The following is a 19,077-nucleotide window of genomic DNA, read 5'->3' as shown; positions in this document are numbered from 1 at the left end:
TTTCTCTCAAAAACAGTTAATCCACCACAGAAAACTCCACCCCCCGAGTAGTGCTGGGGAGTAACAGATTACATGTACCAGAGTAATCAGAGTACAAATGATGAGTAACTGTATTCAGTTACAGTTACTGTTTCAGTGAGTGGTAATTGGATTACAGTTACTTTGTTGAAATAAATGGATTACACAGAGGAACGTTCCTGTTTTTACATTTTGGGCTATTCCCCCCCCCCCCAATTCCACACACTGCCGGACATTAAACCAGGTCTAAACCAGGTCTAAAACCAGGACTAAAACCAGGACTAAACCAGGACTACAACAGGACTAAAACAGGACTAAACCAGGTCTAAACCAGGACTAAACTAAACCAAGGACTAAAAACCAAAAACCAGGTCTAGGACTAAACCAGGTCTAAAACCAGGACTAAACCAGGACTAAACCAGGTCTAAACCAGGACTAAAACAGGACTAAATCATGCTGCGTGGACTGTGTCTCCTCCTCTTCTTCTTCTTCAATAATATTTTTAATTTGGTTCAGTAAAGTTTGGGCTTTTTTATTTTCTTTTATCAGACAAAACTTCTTATGTGAAGATTTCCTCGTCTTTGTTTCTCTACAGCAAATCAAGTAATCCAAAGTATTCAGATTACATTACTCACTTTAAGTAATTTAATGGATTATGTTACAAACTACATTTTGGTGTATGTAATCTGTAATCTGTAGGGGATTACATTTTAAAAATAACCTTCCCAACACTGAACACGTGTGAAATTATGATGTTAAATTGCACATACGAGTCGCAGGATTTGATGACACTGCACATTAACGTGATAACCGTGTCGAACTCCTCCGCCTCGCCTCTGTCTCCTCCGCCTCGCCTCGTCTCCTCCGCTCGCCTCTGACTCCTCCGCCTCGCCTCTGTCTCCTCCGCCTCGCCTCTGTCTCCTCCGCCTCGCCTCTGCCCTCGCCTCGTCTCCTCCGCCTCGCCTCTGTCCTCCTCCGCCTCGCCTGTCTCCTCCGCCTCGCCTCTGTCTCCTCCGCCTCGCCTCTGTCTCCTCCGCCTCGCCTCGCCTCTGTCTCCTCCGCCTCGCCTCTGTCTCCTCCGCCTCCTCTGTCTCCTCCTCTCGCCTCGCCTCTGCTCCTCGCCTCCGCCTCGCCTCTGTCTCCTCCGCCTCGCCTCTGACTCCTCCGCCTCCGTCTCCTCGCCTCGCCTCGTCTCCTCCGCCTCGCCTCTGACTCCTCGCGCCTCGCCTCTGTCTCCTCCGCCTCGCCTCTGTCTCCTCCGCCTCGCCCTGTCTCCTCGCCTCGCCTCTGTCTCCTCCGCCTCGCCTCTGTCTCTGATCCGCCTCGCCTCTGTCTCCTCCGCCTCGCCTCTGTCTCCTCCGCCTCGCCTCTGACTCCCTGTCGCCTCCGCCTCCGCCTCGCCTCTGACTCCTCCGCCTCGCCTCTGACTCCTCGCCTCGCCTCTGACTCCTCCGCCTCGCCCTGACCTCGCCTCCGTCTCCTCCGCCTCGCCTCTGACTCCTCCGCCTCCTCTGTCTCCTCCGCCTCGCCTCTCTGATCTCGCCTCCTCCTCCTGCCTCCTCGTCTCCTCGCCTCTGTCTCCTCCGCCTCGCCTCTGTCTCCTCCGCCTCTCCTCTCGCCTCTGACTCTCCGTCTCTCGCCTCGCCTCTGTCTCCTCCGCCTCGCCTCCGCCTCGCCTCTGACTCCGCCTCGCCTCTGTCTCCTCCGCCTCGCCTCTGACTCCTCGCCTCCGCCTCGCCTCTCCTCCGCCTCGCCTCTGTCTCCTCCGCCTCGCCTCGTCTCCTCCGCCTCGCCTCTGACTCCTCCGCCTCGCCTCTGCCTCCTCCGCCTCGCCTCTGTCTCCTCTCGCCTCTGTCTCCTCCGCCTCGCCTCTGTCCTCTGTCTCCTCCGCCTCGCCTCTGTCTCCTCCGCCTCGCCTCTGTCTCCTCCGCCTCGCCTCTGTCTCCTCCGCCTCGCCTCTGACTCCTCCGCCTCGCCTCCGACTCCTCCGCCTCGCCTCCGTCTCCTCCGCCTCGCCTCCGTCTCCTCCGCCTCGCCTCCGTCTCCTCCGCCTCGCCTCTGTCTCCTCCGCCTCGCCTCTGTCTCCTCCGCCTCGCCTCTGACTCCCTGTGCTCGCCTCCGTCTCCTCCGCCTCGCCTCTTCTCCTCCGCCTCGCCTCTGTCTCCTCCGCCTCGCCTCTGTCTCCTCCGCCTCGCCTCTGACTCCCTGTGCTCGCCTCTGACTCCTCCGCCTCGCCTCTGTCTCCTCCAGGCGCTCCGGCTGATACTTTGTCATATCAGTGAATCGGCGGAGCGCTCTGCATTCCGGGAGCAGGTGGTGTGAGCTGTTTGTGCCAGTCTCCACCTCTCTCACATTTCTGCTCCAGGGAGAAGGTTCAAAAGACTGACATCAGAAGAACAACACGAGAGGTTTAGAGGTTTAGTTTAGGGCGATGAACTGAGAGGATAAGGATACGAGCCGGGTTCATGTTTATATCTGGGTCAAAAATGACACAGATAAAGGAAGCTACTAAACAAATGACTAATTAAAGGTTGTATGGAGGATTTTATTTTTTTTTTTTAGTTTCAAATTGTCAATGATAGATTATAGAGGTGCAGTAGCCTTGTAATTATGATGACCAAAAAAAAGAGAATAAAAATTCATCAACTCTGGACGTGGTGGGGCTAAACATTTGCCAATAGATAACGACACTGCCTCGTTATCTGTGAGCTGACAGGCTGTCAATCAAATCTCCCTACGTTTCTAGCGTAACTGACTTGCCTGCGCCGCCGGTACGTGGTTTACGTACGACTGTCACACAGTCCACAGACGCAAGACGCACAGACGCTGTTTACTCCACCAACGCAACAGTTCTTAGCGGCTTTTTTTGACCTATATCTTCCTCGCAGTTCGCACAAAGTTTGTTGCAATGGCGACAAGAATCCAGGAGCAGTTATCCGCAAAAGAAAGTCAGTTTTTGAGGTCGCTGAAAGAAGAAGACAAGGGGAAAAGCAGCGAAGCCAAACTAAGGTGATTCTTGAAGATTCATTCCAGCGATGGCGCGACTGAAGCAGACGCAGGGTCTAAAGACTGACGCACTGGTCCACAAATTACTCCTGGACAGGAAACTTCTGCTTATTATGAAAACGTACTTTATTTCCAAGAGTTAGACAAACGTTTTTCAGGACACGAAAGCGATATCCTATGTCTGAAAACGTCATTTTCAAGGCAAAGAAAGAGTCCGCTTGCTGCTGCGTGTTGTAGCTAGTTCATTCGCACTGAATCTCCGCGCACCCTTCTCTGCACCCCTTTCCTGCTCCTGTCCCCGCTGCCCGATCCGCTCTTCCCCCTGCTCCTCACTTGTCCGGGCCCGGAATCTCCGCGCACCGCTCCCCTCTCCTCTCCTCTCTCCTCTCTCCCCGCTCCGCTCTTCTCCCTGCTCCTCACTTCTCCGTCTTGCCTAACCAACACTGTAGTTAGTTGTTTACAAGTCATGTGCAGCGGCTGTAAACAAACCTGTTTCTGGCGTAAGGAGGAGGCGGGAGGAGACGTTTCTACGTAGGAGCTGTAGGGGAGGGGGGGGGGGGTTTCACGCATGCACAACATTTGAAAAAGGACAAACAGTCGCTGGATTTCTCGTTCCTTGGAAAATCCTCTATACAACCTTTAATAAATACTAATTACTAGGGGAGTCAAATTATCGCGTTAATTGCGATTAATTAATTACAGTCATATTTAGTGCGTTATGTTTTTTAATCGTGTTAATCTTATTTTTTAATCTCTAATTTTACTGTTTCTGTATGTGAATTATAAAATCTGTTTTTATGTGTTGTTAGGACACGTTCCCGCACTGTGCAGTCCTGCTCCGCTCGCTCCCGCAAAGAACTGTAGCCTAATTTTCATTCCCGTTCTCGCCGCATCTGCGAAAAAACCTGCACACGTCTGATCTCTGAAAACATCGAAACACAGACGCAGAACAGACTCACCTTCACCATCATCAACATCCCTCTGTCACAGAAAGAACATCTATATTCCACTGAGTCGTGTCCTTTAGTCTGACAGAAGCTGAATCACATCAGCAACACAAGAGCGTTTTTTTTTTTCTTTTCTCCACTTAGTTTATGCAAATTAGCGATGCAGTTTTAAGTTTCGTTTCTGTGAGACTTGCACAAATCTGCATTAAACACATTATAATGTCAAACGGGCTGTTGTGGCTCTAGAGGGTTTATGTTTATATGTTGTAAAGTTGAGTTTATTTATGCAGATTAGTAACAGTAATAATAATGATGATACTTATATAAAAACATTAATGATAGTATGAAAATAATGTAATAATGAATTTAAATGAAAATACCTCAAGTTCAGGTTTTCTCTGCAATTTTTAGGTGAGATTAAAAGGGATTAATTAGATTATTTAATTACAGATCATAATTAATTAATCTCTCAATTTTTTTTTATCGCTTGACAGCACTACTAATTACTCAAGTAAGTTTGAAAAGAATGTCAAAAAAATGGCCTGGATGAAGGATCTGATTTTATACTATAAGGCGCACTTAAAATCCTTTCATTTTCTCAAAAATCAGTGCTCCTTATGTATGAAAATAGACAAGAGAATTCAACATTATTGATATTGTGCCTTATAATCCAAAAAACACAGGAATTTATAACATAAATGTTCGAATAATTTAATCTTCTCACTTATTAAAACAGTTTAGAATGTTTACTCAGACAATTGGATGAAAAGTTACTTCAGGAAATGTAAATTTAAAGGTCCAATATTAGGAAAAATTGAGCTTTAAGTAGTGTTGTAGTCAAGACCGAACTAAACAAGACCAAGACCAGTCCGAGACCACAGGGTCCCGAGACCAGGACAAGACCAAGACCTCTGAGGGTCGAGATCAAGACTTTTAAAGATCGAGGCCGAGACCAGACCAAGACCACGGCCCATCAAGACCAAATTAAGACAATCTTTTTGTTATTTTCTACATTTATTTGTATTTCACATACATGTATTTTTGTATTTGTGTGTATTTTGACACACAAATATCAATGTTTTTATAAATCTGTCTCCATTTGATCTGATTAATGTTATTTAAACTTAAAATAAGCCAAACAAACTGTACTGCACTTAAACACTCACCCACAGTTTGAGAACCTCTTCTTTAATCCCCCAGAAAAACAGTGAAATATAATCGCACTCGTCGAGTATTAGACCTCAAGTCTGAGACAAGACCGAGACCAAACACCATCAAGTCTGAGACAAGACTGAGACCAAACACCATCAAGACCAAGACAAGACCGAGACCAAACCAAGACCATCAAGACCGAGACAAGACCGAGACCAAACGCCATCAAGACCGAGACAAGACCGAGTCCAAATACACTATGAGTCTGAGACGAGACCGAGACCGTAAAAATCTGGACCAGTCTCGTGTACTGTGACACTGGCTTTAAGCCATGTTAGAAAGCTGCTCCTCACCAAAAACATACCTCGAGTCGTGTTTTTTTTTCATTCACACATTTGTGTAACTCTTTATTATTAGTCTGTCTACATCTCCAAAGCTCAAAATGCTTTCTTCTGTTCCACCTTGTGATGTCATGAAGCGGTAGTTTTCCCTTTTACCTTTAGTTCAGTAGAAATTGGCAATTCAATGTCTGAAATCATCCAAATGATTCTAGTGAAGCTGCATGGAGTTTAAAAACACAGTGGAGCAGTTCCTGTATTACAAGATGGCATCACAAGGTGGAACAGAGTGTTTTCCATTTGACGAGGAAACAACATTAAAACACAGATCAGAAAATAGCGTAATATGGCTCTTTATCTACTACACACTTTTGGCGGTGTAAATTGTGCAGATTATTTAACTAAATCACGTTCTAACCAAAGTCTAAAAAAGGTTTAACGAAGGATTATTCCAAGACTAAACAAGTGCAATCAGAGACAACAACCTGGTCCCCATGAGGCGTCGGTGGGTCAGTTCATCACCACAGAAGCAGATTATGAGGAGCCCAGTCCATATCACATGATCATTATATCCACAATGTGTGTATGTGTACAGGCCCGTGAACATGTGTGTGATATTGGTCTGTGTTTACTAGTGTGTAATGAAAATGTCACTGTTCATGAGTTGTGTGACTGTAGATCAGTGTGTCGTCGTGTATCACCAGAAAAATAAGAAATGGAAATGATTTGTCGTTCTAATAAGAATTTTAACGGCTACACTGAAAGAGAAAAGAACTGTTATAATTAGTGATTTTCTAGAAAACTATTCATATTTGACTATACAAATGCATAGAATTATAAATAGATGATATTTTTTTTCTCGGGCGGCAGTAGCTCAGTTGGTGGAGCATTCGCCCACTGATCTGAAGGTTGGTGGTTCAATTCCAATGACCCACAGGTTGACTGGTGTGATTCCAGCTCCCACAGATGAATGCTGCCGTTGTGTCCTTGGGCAAGACACTTAACCCACCTTGCCCACAGTGTCTGCGTACACTGGTGTATGAATGTGTGAGTGAATGGGTGAGTGGTTCCTTGTTGTAAAGCGCTTTGAGTGACTTGAAGGTGGAAAAGCGCTATAGAAAAATGTGACCATTTACCATTTTTCTGAGCTTTTGAGACTCTCCCGTTGCTCCAGCTCGATCCTTCGTGGAGTTATGACCAAAAACACATATTTGACTAGGGCTGGGTATCATTAAGAAGTTGCCGATACAATACATGCCTCGATACACAGGTCACGAAATGGTACATATCCCGATACAGTGAGCTTACGATTCGACACGATATATTTCAAATCAGTTCGATACAGTTTAATAAAAATAATAGCTAAATGACACTAGAAGTGATAACTGATACTAAAAGTCTTTGTTAAACCACTTCTTGTGCAAAGTTCATATGAAACACAAACATTTTAATCATTAAAACAGTGAAAATGTCAAATGTGTCACATAAACAAGCTTCCTTCCACTAAACAAACAACAAAACTGTAGAACTGTGACAAAATAATTTAGTAAAATATACCAAAAAATACTCTTGGCAATATATCGATACAGCAGCCTATGAAATCGATACTGTATCATCATAATAAACTATACGATATATCGATATGCTAAGGTCCCGCGCACGAAACCGGAAACAGGAAGTGCGGGATCGGTGCCAGTGGGGCGTGAGGACAGGAGATGGATACTGAGGAAAGGTGGATGGAAGACAAAGTTATGGATGTGAATGATTTGGCAGCGGACTTGTGTGCACCCAAGGCTACTGCGGTGGTGAGCGGACGGAAAATATGTAGCGGGGACCGGAGCGGACGGACGGGGAGCGAGCAACAGAGCGGGGAACCGGTGCGGAGTGAATGAAACCAGGTGGGTAGTTGGCGCGGGCTTGAAATTGCCTACATCTTTATAATGACCCGTGTGACCTCAAATGTCCTCGGATCGTCACCAAACTTTTTTTGCGTCATCGGGCACGGGGGCTTGACCCACGTACCAAATTTGGTGACAGTAAATGGCAGAATCATCGTGGGTGGACACACGCAAAGACACACGAGGTGAATACAAAACCCGGTCAAGCCTTCGGGGACCAGGTGACCAGGTCTGAACTTGCACAGCCCAAGAGAATCCAGAGCAGCACCAGAGAAAGTACAAGTTCACGACGAAACCGCGGCCCCGTAGTAAATAACAGAGCTGAAGAATGTTGTGATGTTATCTGAAACCCAGCGAGTTTTTTTACCTTAAGGCCGGACCCGCTCAGGAGTCCGCTTAGATCAACAGAACCCTCCACGCCGGCCCCGCAGGAGCCGTGAGTCCTGGGACACCTGAGCCCCCGCCTCACGTCGAGATGTTTGTTACCGCGGATTCTGTGTCGGATGGGAAAGAAAGGAGCGTGTGTGGGAATGTTTTACCTTTTGGAGGGAAGTAGGATTTGCTCTCAGCTTTGTGCGGCCAGTCCACCACCAAGTGTCCGAACCGACGGAAACTGTTTGTGATCTCATCTGGAAACACAAAACAAAACAAACGACACAGATGAGTAATTATTTATTGCTGTTGTGTAATATCGCAATAAAAGAAATTCACTTTTTGGTCATTTGTCAAAATAAGAAAATGAACCAGGACTGAATCAGGACTAAAACAAGACTAAACCAGGACTAAACCGTTTTCAGTCCCGGTCTGGTCCCAGTCTCAGTCCCAGTCTGATCCTGGTCTCAGATCTGGTCTGGTCGGTCTGGTCCCGGTCTGAGTCATGGTCTGAGTCCCAGTCTGAGTCCCAGTCTAGTCCCGGTCTCAGTCCCGGTCCTGTTTCTGGTCTCAGTCCCGGTCTGGTCCTTGTCTGGTCCCGGTCTCGGTCCCGGTCTGGTCCCGGTCCTGGTCTCAGTCAAGTCTGGTCCCAGTCTAAGTCCCAGTCTGGTCGGTCTGGTCCTTGTCTGGTCCCGGTCTCAGTCCCGGTCTGGTCCCGGTCCTGGTCTCAGTCAAGTCTGGTCCCAGTCTAAGTCCCAGTCTGGTCGGTCTGGTCCTGGTCTGGTCCCATTCTGAGTCCCGGTCTCAGTCTCGGTCCTGTTCCCGGTCTCAGTCCTGGTCCTGGTTCCAGACTCAGTACTGGTCTGGTCCCGATCTAAGTCCTGGGCTCAGTCCCGGTCTGGTTCTGGTCAGGTTTAGACCTGGTTCAGTCCTGGTTCAGTCCGGACATCGCAGTTTAAGTCACGAAAATGGGAAACGGAAAAGTTTTTTCCATTATTCATTTAAACACAAAATCGAAAACTGAAAAACAAATCGATTTTGGTTTTGGAGACAAATAATGAAGAAAGTTTTTTTGTTTGTTTTCTTATTTTTGGTTTTATATTGAAAAACGAATTGTCAAGTGAAATTTACTCAAATCGTGACTTTTTAACTAATTTGCCATCAGCCTTAAATCTCCAGCAAAGGCCAATATTTTGTTTTGGCCGACCTGCTGCCTAAAGTATAAACATAAAGCTTTTTTTGAACACACTGCAAAGAGAAAACTGCTCAAAATGTGACTCTGTAGGCCTCTTGAAGGTTTGTGGTGAAAAGGAACTGTAGGTGCAGTAAATTAATAAAAAAATGGGCGTAAATAATCCAAATCTGACCTACATATCGGCCTAAAAATATCGGCAGAACTTATCGGCCGTCGATTTCTCTGGACTCTAAACAACTGGTATCGACATGGGCCACGAAAAACCCACATCGGTCGCTCTGTACACTGGACACAGCGACAAATGGAGAGAGATAAAAATAAGGAACAAGGTTTTAAAAATATCGTGAACACCAAAATGCACTTGACATTGCATTATTCATCCACTCCACACTCGGTGATATAAGCTACTAAACCACTACACACACACACACACACACACACACACACACACACACACACACACACACACACACACACACACACACACACACACACACACACACACACACACACACACACACTCTGCTTTCATACACGGCTGTGGGTGAAGTCTTAGATAAGATACAGTTCGACGCCTATAAACCATGAACCATTATCCATTTATTAGTGCACAAAGTTAGGCATCAAAATGACACATGTTCACTGGTAAAGGGCATTTAATTCATCAAGTCTAACTTCATTTTTCAGATTATGAGGCGCAACATCAGTAATGTTGAATTATCTCGTCTATTTTCGTACATAAATCACACCGGATTATAAAGAGCATTAAAGGTTGTATAGAGGATTTTCCAAGGAACGAGAAATCCAGCGACTGTTTGTCCTTTTTTCAAATGTTGCGCATGCGTGAAACCCCCCCCTCCCCTACAGCTCCTACGTAGAAACGCCTCCTCCCGCCTCCTCTTTACGCCAGAAACAGGTTTTGTTTACAGCCGGTGCGCTGCACATGACTTGTAAACAACCAACTACAGTGTTGGTTAGACAAGACGGAGAAGTGAGGAGCGGGGGGAGGAGCAAAACGGGCAGTGGGGAGAGGAGCAGGAAAGGGGTGCAGAGAAGGTTGCACGGAGATTCAGTGCGAATGAACTAGCTACAACACGCAGCAGCAAGCGGACTCTTTCTTTGCCTTGAAAATTATGTTTTCAGACATAGGATATCGCTTTCGTGTCCTGAAAAACGTTTGTCTAACTCTTGGAAATAAAGTACGTTTTCATAATAAGCAGAAGTTTCCTGTCCAGGAGTAATTTGTGGACCAGTGTGTCAGTCTTTAGACCCTGCGTCTGCTTCAGTCGCGCCATCGCTGGAATGAATCTTCAAGAATCACCTTAGTTTGGCTTCGCTGCTTTTCCCCTTGTCTTCTTCTTTCAGCGACCTCAAAAACGGACTTTCTTTTGCGGCGAACTGCTCCTGGATTCTTGTCGCCATTGCAACAAACTTTGTGTGAACTGCGAGGAAGATATAGGTCAAAAAAAGCCGCTAAGAACTGTTGCGTTGGTGGAGTAAACAGCGTCTGTGCGTCTTGCGTCTGTGGACTGTGTGACAGTCGTACGTAAACCATGTACCGGCGACGCAGGCCAGTCAGTTACACTAGAAACGTAGGGAGTTTGATTGACAGCCTGTCAGCTCACAGATAACGAGGCAGTGTCATTATCTATTGGCAAATGTTTTAGCCCCACCACGTCCAGAGTTGTTCTTTTTTTTGGTCATCATAATTACAAGGCTACTGCATCTCTATAATGCTATCATTGACAATTTGAAACAAAAAAAATCCTCCATACAACCTTTAAGCAAAACAAATGGACGACACTTGAAACTGATCCTTAGTCCAGGCGTCTACGATCCATCAGCAGATCGTGGTGTAATTCGCTCGGCGTTTCCTCCCTGTCTTGGTGAATGTGTGTTATTTTCTACAAAGACGGCTCAAATATACACAGGGCTGTCACGGTTAGGGAATTTTTCTGATGATATCGCACCCCCTCCCCCACCCCACATTCCCCAGAGTTATAATATTTCCAGCGGCTCTGAAAACTCTCCGATGATGCACTTGTTGCAGATGCACATGTACCTTGGTTGTCGTGTGGATATAGTGTTTGTGTAGTGTGAGAAGTAACATTTGGCTTTGGAGCGAGTGCCGCTGCATCTTTCCAGCTCTCACTGTGGCAGCTCGGGTCAGAGTCCTGGACCGGTTCGGACACCCGCGGACTTAAGAGAGAGAGAACCCCAAGCACGAGCACGCAGAGCAGGTTCCACAAAGTGCGATCGGGCGATGGCTGCACTTAACTCCATGTGGCGCAGAACTCTACGCCGCTCCTTTCACCAGATGGTCTACGCGGGTGCACCTTAGTCCTGGGTTAGTCCTGGGTCAGTCCTGGGCTAGTCCTGGGTTAGTCCTGAGTTAGTCCTGAGTTTGTCCTGGGTTAGTCCTGGGTTAGTCCTGAGTTAGTCCTGGGTCAGTCCTGGGTCAGTCCTGGGTTAGTCCTGAGTTTGTCCTGGGTTAGTCCTGGGTTAGTCCTGGGTCAGTCATGGGTTTGTCCTGGGTTACTCCTGGGTTAGTCCTGGGTTAGTCCTGGGTCAGTCATGGGTTTGTCCTGGGTTACTCCTGGGTTAGTCCTGGGTTAGTCCTGGGTTGGTCCTGGGTTACTCCTGGGTTAGTCCTGGTTTAGTCCTGGGTTAGTCCTGGGTTGGTCCTGGGTTGGTCCTGGGTTGGTCCTGGGTTAGTCCTGGGTCCTGTCCTGGTCTGTCCTGGGTCAGTCCTGGGTCAGTCCTGGGTCAGTCCTGGTTTTAGTCCTGGGTCAGTCCTGGGTTCAGTCCTGGGTCAGTCTGGGTCAGTCCTGGGTTAGCCCTGGGTTAGCCCTGGGTTAGCCCTGGGTTAGTCCTGGTTAGTCCTGGTTTTAGTCCTGGGTTAGTCCTGGGTTAGCCCTGGGTTAGTCCTGGGTTAGTCCTGGTTTAGTCCTGGGTTAGTCCTGGGTCAGTCCTGGGTCTGTCCTGGGTCTGTCCTGGGTCAGTCCTGGTTTAGTCCTGGGTTAGTCCTGGGTTAGTCCTGGGTTAGTCCTGGGTCAGTCCTGGGTCAGTCCTGGGTCTGTCCTGGGTCAGTCCTGGGTCAGTCCTGGGTCTGTCCTGGGTCAGTCCTGGGTCAGTCCTGGGTCAGTCCTGGGTCAGTCCTGGGTCAGTCCTGGGTCCTGGGTCAGTCCTGGGTCAGTCCTGGGTCTGGGTCTGTCCTGGGTCAGTCCTGGGTCAGTCCTGGGTCAGTCCTGGGTCAGTCCTGGGTCAGTCCTGGGTCAGTCCTGGGTTAGTCCTGGGTCAGTCCTGGGTTAGTCCTGGGTTAGTCCTGGGTCATCACGGGCACGGGCGGTAACGGGTGGAATGTTAACGGGTCTGGGCGAGTGCGGGTCTCTAAAAATGGACCCGGGCAGGACTCTTAGTCACGTGCGGTGATCGATTATTTCCATCATAATCCAAAGAATTCAAGTAAAAACCATATTTCTTCATGTTGTCTGCACTGAAATGAATCATGGGATATGTAGTTTATGATGTTTAGAAGCTGTTACCATGAATTCGATATTGTGACAGTCCACGATATTATATTATATTATTCGAGGAGCTTAATAAAGTGGAGGTTAAGACATTTATCAGTGGACCTCTTCCCAACATAGACCTAAGGAACAGGAACAAATTTACCCGACTGTTTCAGCTGAACACGTGGCTGCTGAATGTGTGCACGGCCAGAGGATTGCACTACATTGAGAACTTTGATCTTTTTTGGAAACGGAAGGACCTGTTCGAGGGAAATGGCCCACACCTAAGCAGAGGTGGAGTGAGAGTGTTGACGGAAAACCTCCTCCACGCTCTGAGGCACCGGCCTGGACAGGGTCCTGTGCATCCAGTGAGAGAAAGAGAAATGGGAGAAGCATCCCTGCTGCACCTAACAGAGAACCAGCCAACAAGTCAGCACCATTGACAGCACCACCACTGCCACAACCACAACCTCTTCCCCCTCCCCAGACAACAACTCAGCAGCATCATCACCTCCCCCTCCCCCAGAGAACAAGTCAGAACCACCTCCCCCTCCCCCAGAGAACAAGTCAGCAGAACCACCTCCCCCTCCCCCAGAGAACAAGTCAGCATCACCACCTTCCCCTCCCCCAGAGAACAAGTCAGCAGCACCACCTCCCCAGAGAATGAGTCAGCAACACCACCACCACCTCCCCCAGCGCCACCAGCACACCCATCACCTCCGCTGCCCACAGACCAGCCTGGAGTCCCCATTGCTACATCTACTCCATCAACGGACTCTTCACTGTCCTTCTCCTCCCCACCTTCACCCATGGCACTGCCCAACCATCTAGAAAGCCTCATCAGATCGGGAATCAAGATGGTTCCTCTCACACCTAACATAGCACGGTCAAGGGTTATGTTGAACTCTCCCCCATACAAAACTGTGCCTGTTTCACCACCAGAGACTCTCTCAGCTCTCCCCTCTAATTTTTCACCCAAACCTCCCCCTACTCCACCTCCTCGGTCCTTACCAGGCCCCTCACCCAAACCTCCCCGTATTCCACCTCCTCGGCCACCTCCTCGGCCCTCACCTGGTCCCTCACCTGGTCACTTACCCAAACTCTCCCCTGCTCGCCCTCCCCGCCTTTCCCCAGAGCTGTTATCACCAAGAGCTAGGACGCACAGGGCCTCTGCTGTTCCAGGACATACAGTCATGATAAAGGTAATATCAGGCTGGGGCCCTGCGATGGAGCTATAGCTCCAGTTACAACACGTAGACAGATTAAAAGAAGGACAGTTAGACTGTCTAATCAGAGAAATTTAGTTCACGTTCCCTGTAAGAAGATAACATCCAGTCCTACTGAAACTAATCAGAAACTTGCTGTGCTCAATGTCAGATCTTTATGTAACAAATCATTTCTAATTCATGATTTTATTTCTTCTTTTAATCTTGACTTTATGTTTTTTAACTGAAACATGGCTTGACAAAAACACAGGTCATGCAGTGCTAGTGGAATCAACCCCTCCCAACTTCAAATTTGAATCTGAAACACGAGCAAATAAAAAGGGTGGAGGAGTGTGTGCATTTTTTTAGAGATCATTTGGTTACACACAGGTTGTCATTTGGGGTGTTTTCATCATTTGAGTATGTTTCCTTCAAAATGGAGCTAAAACAATCACCGTCCATACTCTACATAGTCATATACAAACCTCCTCAGCACTGTCAAAGTTTTATTGATGATTTTACTGAGATGCTTTCAGTTGTTTGCACAGACTTTGATGGTTTAGTCATTACAGGTGATTTTAATGTACATGTGGATAATGTGTGTGACAAAAATGCCAAAGAGCTTAGTGTTGTCCTTGAAACTTTTGGTCTGACTCAGCATGTCAGTGAGCCCACTCACAACAGAGGGCACACTCTGGACCTGCTCATTACAAAGGGTGTAAATATTTCAAATGTCAGTGTGGTTGATGTTGCTCTGTCTGATCATTTCTGTGTCTTCTTTGACCTGTCTGTTATTCCCAAACCACCGGCTGCTCCTACAGTTGTTCGAAGGAGACACATAAATGATAACACAGGTGCACTGTTCATGGAAATGATACATTTTGAAATTGCCTCATGTTCTAATGTTGATGATGTGTTGAACTCTGTGACTTTGAGTGTTTTGAATGTTCTGGATGCCATCGCTCCGATAAAGGTTAAAGTGGTTAAAGATAGGCAAAAAGCTCCGTGGAGGAATGATGACTCAGTCAGAGCACAGAAAAGGGAGTGCCGGAAGGCTGAGCGGAAATGGCGCAAGTCAAACCTCCAGGTTCATTATGAGATTTACAGAGGAACAATGCATATGTACAACTACACTTTGAGTAAAACAAGAGAGAAGTATTTTTCGGACATTATTGGTAATTGCAGTAACAACTCTCGTGTCCTGTTTGCAACAGTGAACAGATTAACAAACCCTCCAGCTCCACTGCCACTAGAACTAATTTCCACATCTAAATGTAATGAGTTTGCAGTTTTCTTTAATGACAAAGTTCAGGGCATCAAAAATGCCATCAATTCCACAACACAAATAACAAGCATGCAGCCACAGAGACACTTAGAGCTGAATCACTTTGCACCTGTAACTGACAAAACTGTTTTAGAGATCGTTACCAGTCTGAGTTCATCTACTTGCTGCCTGGACATGTTACCCACTAGATTTCTAAAGTCCTGTCCTCAACAGTTTACTTTCACCACTCACTCACATAGTTAACATGTCACTTCAATCTGGAACATTCCCAAATGCGTTGAAAACTGCGGTCATTAAGCCTCTCCTAAAGAAGAGCAGTCTTGATGCCACAGTACTGAACAATTTCCAGACCCATCTCAAATCTGCCGTTTTTTGGCAAAGTCCTTGAAAAAGCTGTTTACCAACAGCTTACGAACTTTCTCCAAATGAACAACTCCTTTGATGTTTTCCAGTCAGGTTTTAGAGCCCACCACAGCACTGAGACTGCTCTTATCAAGGTGACAAATGACATCCGCCTGAACACTGATGCAGGCAAAGTCTCAGTCTTGATCCTGTTAGATCTGAGTGCTGCTTTTGACACTGTCGATCATGGGATCCTCTTACAGAGACTAGAGGACTGGGTGGGCATCTCTGGTACTGTACTAAACTGGTTCAAGTCCTATCTAGAAGACAGGAAGTATTTTGTTGAAATTGGAAACTGTGTCTCAGATGACATGGCCCTGACCTGTGGGGTGCCTCAGGGGTCAATCCTGGGCCCCCTGTTGTTCAATCTCTACATGCTGCCATTAGGCCAGTTAATAAGCAGCAATAACGTGTTGTACCACAATTATGCAGATGACACTCAGATCTACGTCTCTCTGGCAGCAGGAGACTATGGACCAGTGGAGTCACTTGGTCACTGCATCCAACAGATCAGTGTGTGGATGCAAAACAACTTTCTCCAGCTAAACTCTGACAAGACTGAAGTCATAGTGTTTGGTCCACAGAAACAAAGGGACAGTGTCAGCAGTCACCTCCAGTCTCTCGCTCTAAAACCTTCAAATCAGGCAAGAAATCTAGGGGTAATAATGGACTCAGACTTGAACTTTAACAGTCACATAAAATCAATAACATCTGCAGCCTTTTACCATCTAAAAAACATAGCAAAAATCAAAGGTTTACTGTCTAAAGCAGACTTGGAGAAACTTATCCATGCATTTGTCTCCAGTAGGTTAGATACTGTAATGTTCTGCTCACTGGTCTCTCCAAACGAGCTGTGAGACAGCTGCAGAACATCCAGAACATCCAGAACATCCAGAACATCCAGAACAACATCCACAACATCCAGAACATCCAGAACATCCAGAATGCTGCAGCTCGGGTCCTTACTCGAACTAGGAAGTACGAGCACATAAGTCCTGTGCTCAGGTCTCTGCACTGGCTTCCTGTGCCTCAGAGAATAGACTTTAAAGCAGCTCTGCTTGTGTACAAGTCTCTCCATGGCCGAGCACCAAAGTACATCTGTGACATGTTAGTGTCATATGAACCATCTCGCACTCTGAGGACCTCAGGGACCGGCCTCCTGCTGGTGCCCAGAGTCACGACTAAACAAGGGGAGTCAGCGTTTCAGGTTCATGCAGCTAAAACCTGGAACAGTCTTCTGAACATGTGAGACAGACTCTTCTGTGACGCTGTTTAAATCCAGACTCAAAACATTTCTGTTTAACTGTGCATATGACTGAAAGGTTTTCATTCCGCACTCTTCTCTCCAATTTATGTCTCTCTTTTTTAATTTTAATCTTCATGATTATTTATGTTTTGATTTGTTTTTATTATGATTTTAATGTATTTCTTATTCTGTAAAGCACTTTGAATTACTTTGTGTACGAATTGTGCTATACAAATAAACTTGCCTTGCCTTGCCTTATTGTGAGACTTTTGACGATACGATATCACGATATTTCAGTTATTGTTACATCCCTGCACAATATGCAACCACAATATTCATAAAACATTAGTTTATTGAGGTCGTAGTGGGAGATTAACTTACATTTGTGATTTGAAATGACTGCCTATGTTCGTTTGGTCTGGTTTAGTAGAAAACAGTCGAATAAAAATTGTTCTGAGGGCCGCGTTTAGCTCCCAGGGCCATAATCTGGACACCGCTGGTTCGATCTCGCTCCCTCCCAGTCCCCGTGGATTCTGAAACTAATCTAACTTCTCTATTTCACAGCCCTCACCAACTTCGCTTGAACTTTCCGCTGACACAAAACCGCGCCTTACAGCATTACAATTTTCCACCTCTCCCGTGTATCTCCCGTTCGTCTGAGCCCGTTTACGCGTCGAGAAGTCCTGTCCACGCGTCTGTATCGTTCTAACTCCCCCATTTCCTCACACTCGGATGCCTCCTCATGTCGCGCGCGTCCGAAAAAGCCACGCGAGGACATGTACGGCAGCTATTTGCACCACGGGATCGACCGTTGCATTAAAACAGAACGTGCGGGTCTGCTTTCCGGAGCTCCAGTGTGGAAATTCATGAATATTTGAGCACAGCGAGGGCACGGACGCGGCTTGGTTCAGCGGTCAGCGGCAGAGATGGAGCAGAGATGGAGGAGAGGCGGAGATACTGAGAGAGATTCGTGCTCATGTCAAATTCATGTGTTCGACTGCTCCGCTCTGATGCATAATAACGGCGGTTTTACATGCGGGGGGAACGGGACGGTGCACAGTTCAGGAGACGCAGCTGCAGTAAAATGCATTGATTTGACTTCATTTCTAAGGCGACGTCTAAAACAACAAGAAAGTTTCAAAAGCTCATCTGGAGTTGGGTTTCAATTTGTGACATCTGGCCTCTCTGGCTTAAAGAAAACTTGTGCTTGCGTCTGCTCCTGTAGTTATAATCGATGACGCCTGTGGATTTTTATGTTATAATTTGCTCATTTTAAATCGGAATATTCATCTAAAGCACAGGTGTCAAACATAAGGCCCGGGGGCCAGATCCGGCCCTCCAAGACCTTTAATGTGGCCCTTGGGTGATTTTCTACTAAAATATTTTAATTATATTTTCTATTAAAACATTGTTAATTTTCTGTGGTGTTTATCACAGCAGCGTCTCCAGCGTCTCTGTACGTGGCCCCTCCCACCAGAGCAGCACAAATGAAGACTTGTCTCTTTCCAAACGCTCTTAAAGGACGATCGTTTTGACTGTTGACCGTGACACCCTCATCAGAAAAATGTCCAAAATGAGAAAAGTGGAGCCGAGTGCAGGATTTTCCTCAAAAAATGACTTATTCCTATTTGCAGACAAGTTTCAGGTTGTTCATAATATTATAATATTATAATAAGAAAGAGTTCATCAATTAAAAAAGATTTCTGTAATAGATTTGCGTTTCTCTGCACGAATATTTGAACTTATTGTTATTTTTGGGGTTTATATGACATGAGTTTTCTGATCCGGCCCCTTTGGGATCAAAGTAGGTTGGATACGGCCCCCGGACCAAAATGAGTTCGACACCCCTGGTCTAAAGAAACAAGTTCGCTGCAGATCACACTAGAGAGCAGCTTTTTTCATTTGTACCAAATTGACTACGCTTCACTGCTGAATTCTGCGAGTATCACCAGTTAAGAAAATAAAATTGTAAGTAAGTAACAGTAAGTACAGAGCAATGGAATGTACCGGTGGCATTGAACACAGGAGGTGATCGGCAAAATGGTGTCTTGGAAATAAGCGATTAAAGCCTGCTCAGATATTGTGAAATAATGTGAAAAATCCCTCAGTTATTCAGGAAGAATCCATGGCAAAAGGAGAAATACGGTGTTAGTTTCAGAGTAGTTTCATTGTAGTTAGCTCCTCCCTGCAGGCAGACATAAGGAAGTGTCCACCAGTGTCTTAGTCAGGCTGACACCACCTAGTGCCTCCGCTCAATTTCATTTCTCTCCGGCGATTAGGTCAGGAGTCGGAATACGCTAGATGGTTTGCAAGAGCCGCTTGTAGTTGTAGAGTTTGCACCGGCCAATCAGTGAAGAGCTGAACCAACCTGAGTTGCGATAGAAGACTGCATAGGCTATCCTACTTTGGACGTCCTTTGTCAAATACACCTTTAATTCGCAAGTTCACCTCACAGAAACGACAATGATCGTTGACAGACGTGTTCACTCTCTGCTTTGTTT

At 46.5% G+C, this 19,077-nt stretch overlaps 1 protein-coding gene across 2 annotated transcripts in view; it reads right to left on the bottom strand.

The window, feature by feature from the left end:
• The window catches only part of cpeb3 (cytoplasmic polyadenylation element binding protein 3), a 214,335-nt gene that overhangs the window by 90,050 nt on the left and 105,208 nt on the right, over positions 1-19,077 (bottom strand). For both annotated transcript variants that reach the window (XM_055162839.1, XM_055162838.1), the window contains one exon: positions 7,899-7,988. In XM_055162839.1, the coding sequence (XP_055018814.1) occupies positions 7,899-7,988 (90 nt within the window). The remainder of the gene's footprint in view (positions 1-7,898; positions 7,989-19,077) is intronic.

This window comes from Boleophthalmus pectinirostris, unplaced genomic scaffold (genome assembly GCF_026225935.1).
Source record: "Boleophthalmus pectinirostris isolate CB_2022bp ecotype Guang Dong unplaced genomic scaffold, ASM2622593v1 HiC_scaffold_5, whole genome shotgun sequence".
Taxonomy (NCBI): Eukaryota; Metazoa; Chordata; class Actinopteri; order Gobiiformes; family Gobiidae; genus Boleophthalmus; species Boleophthalmus pectinirostris.
This window is presented reverse-complemented; position numbering and strand designations above follow the sequence as displayed.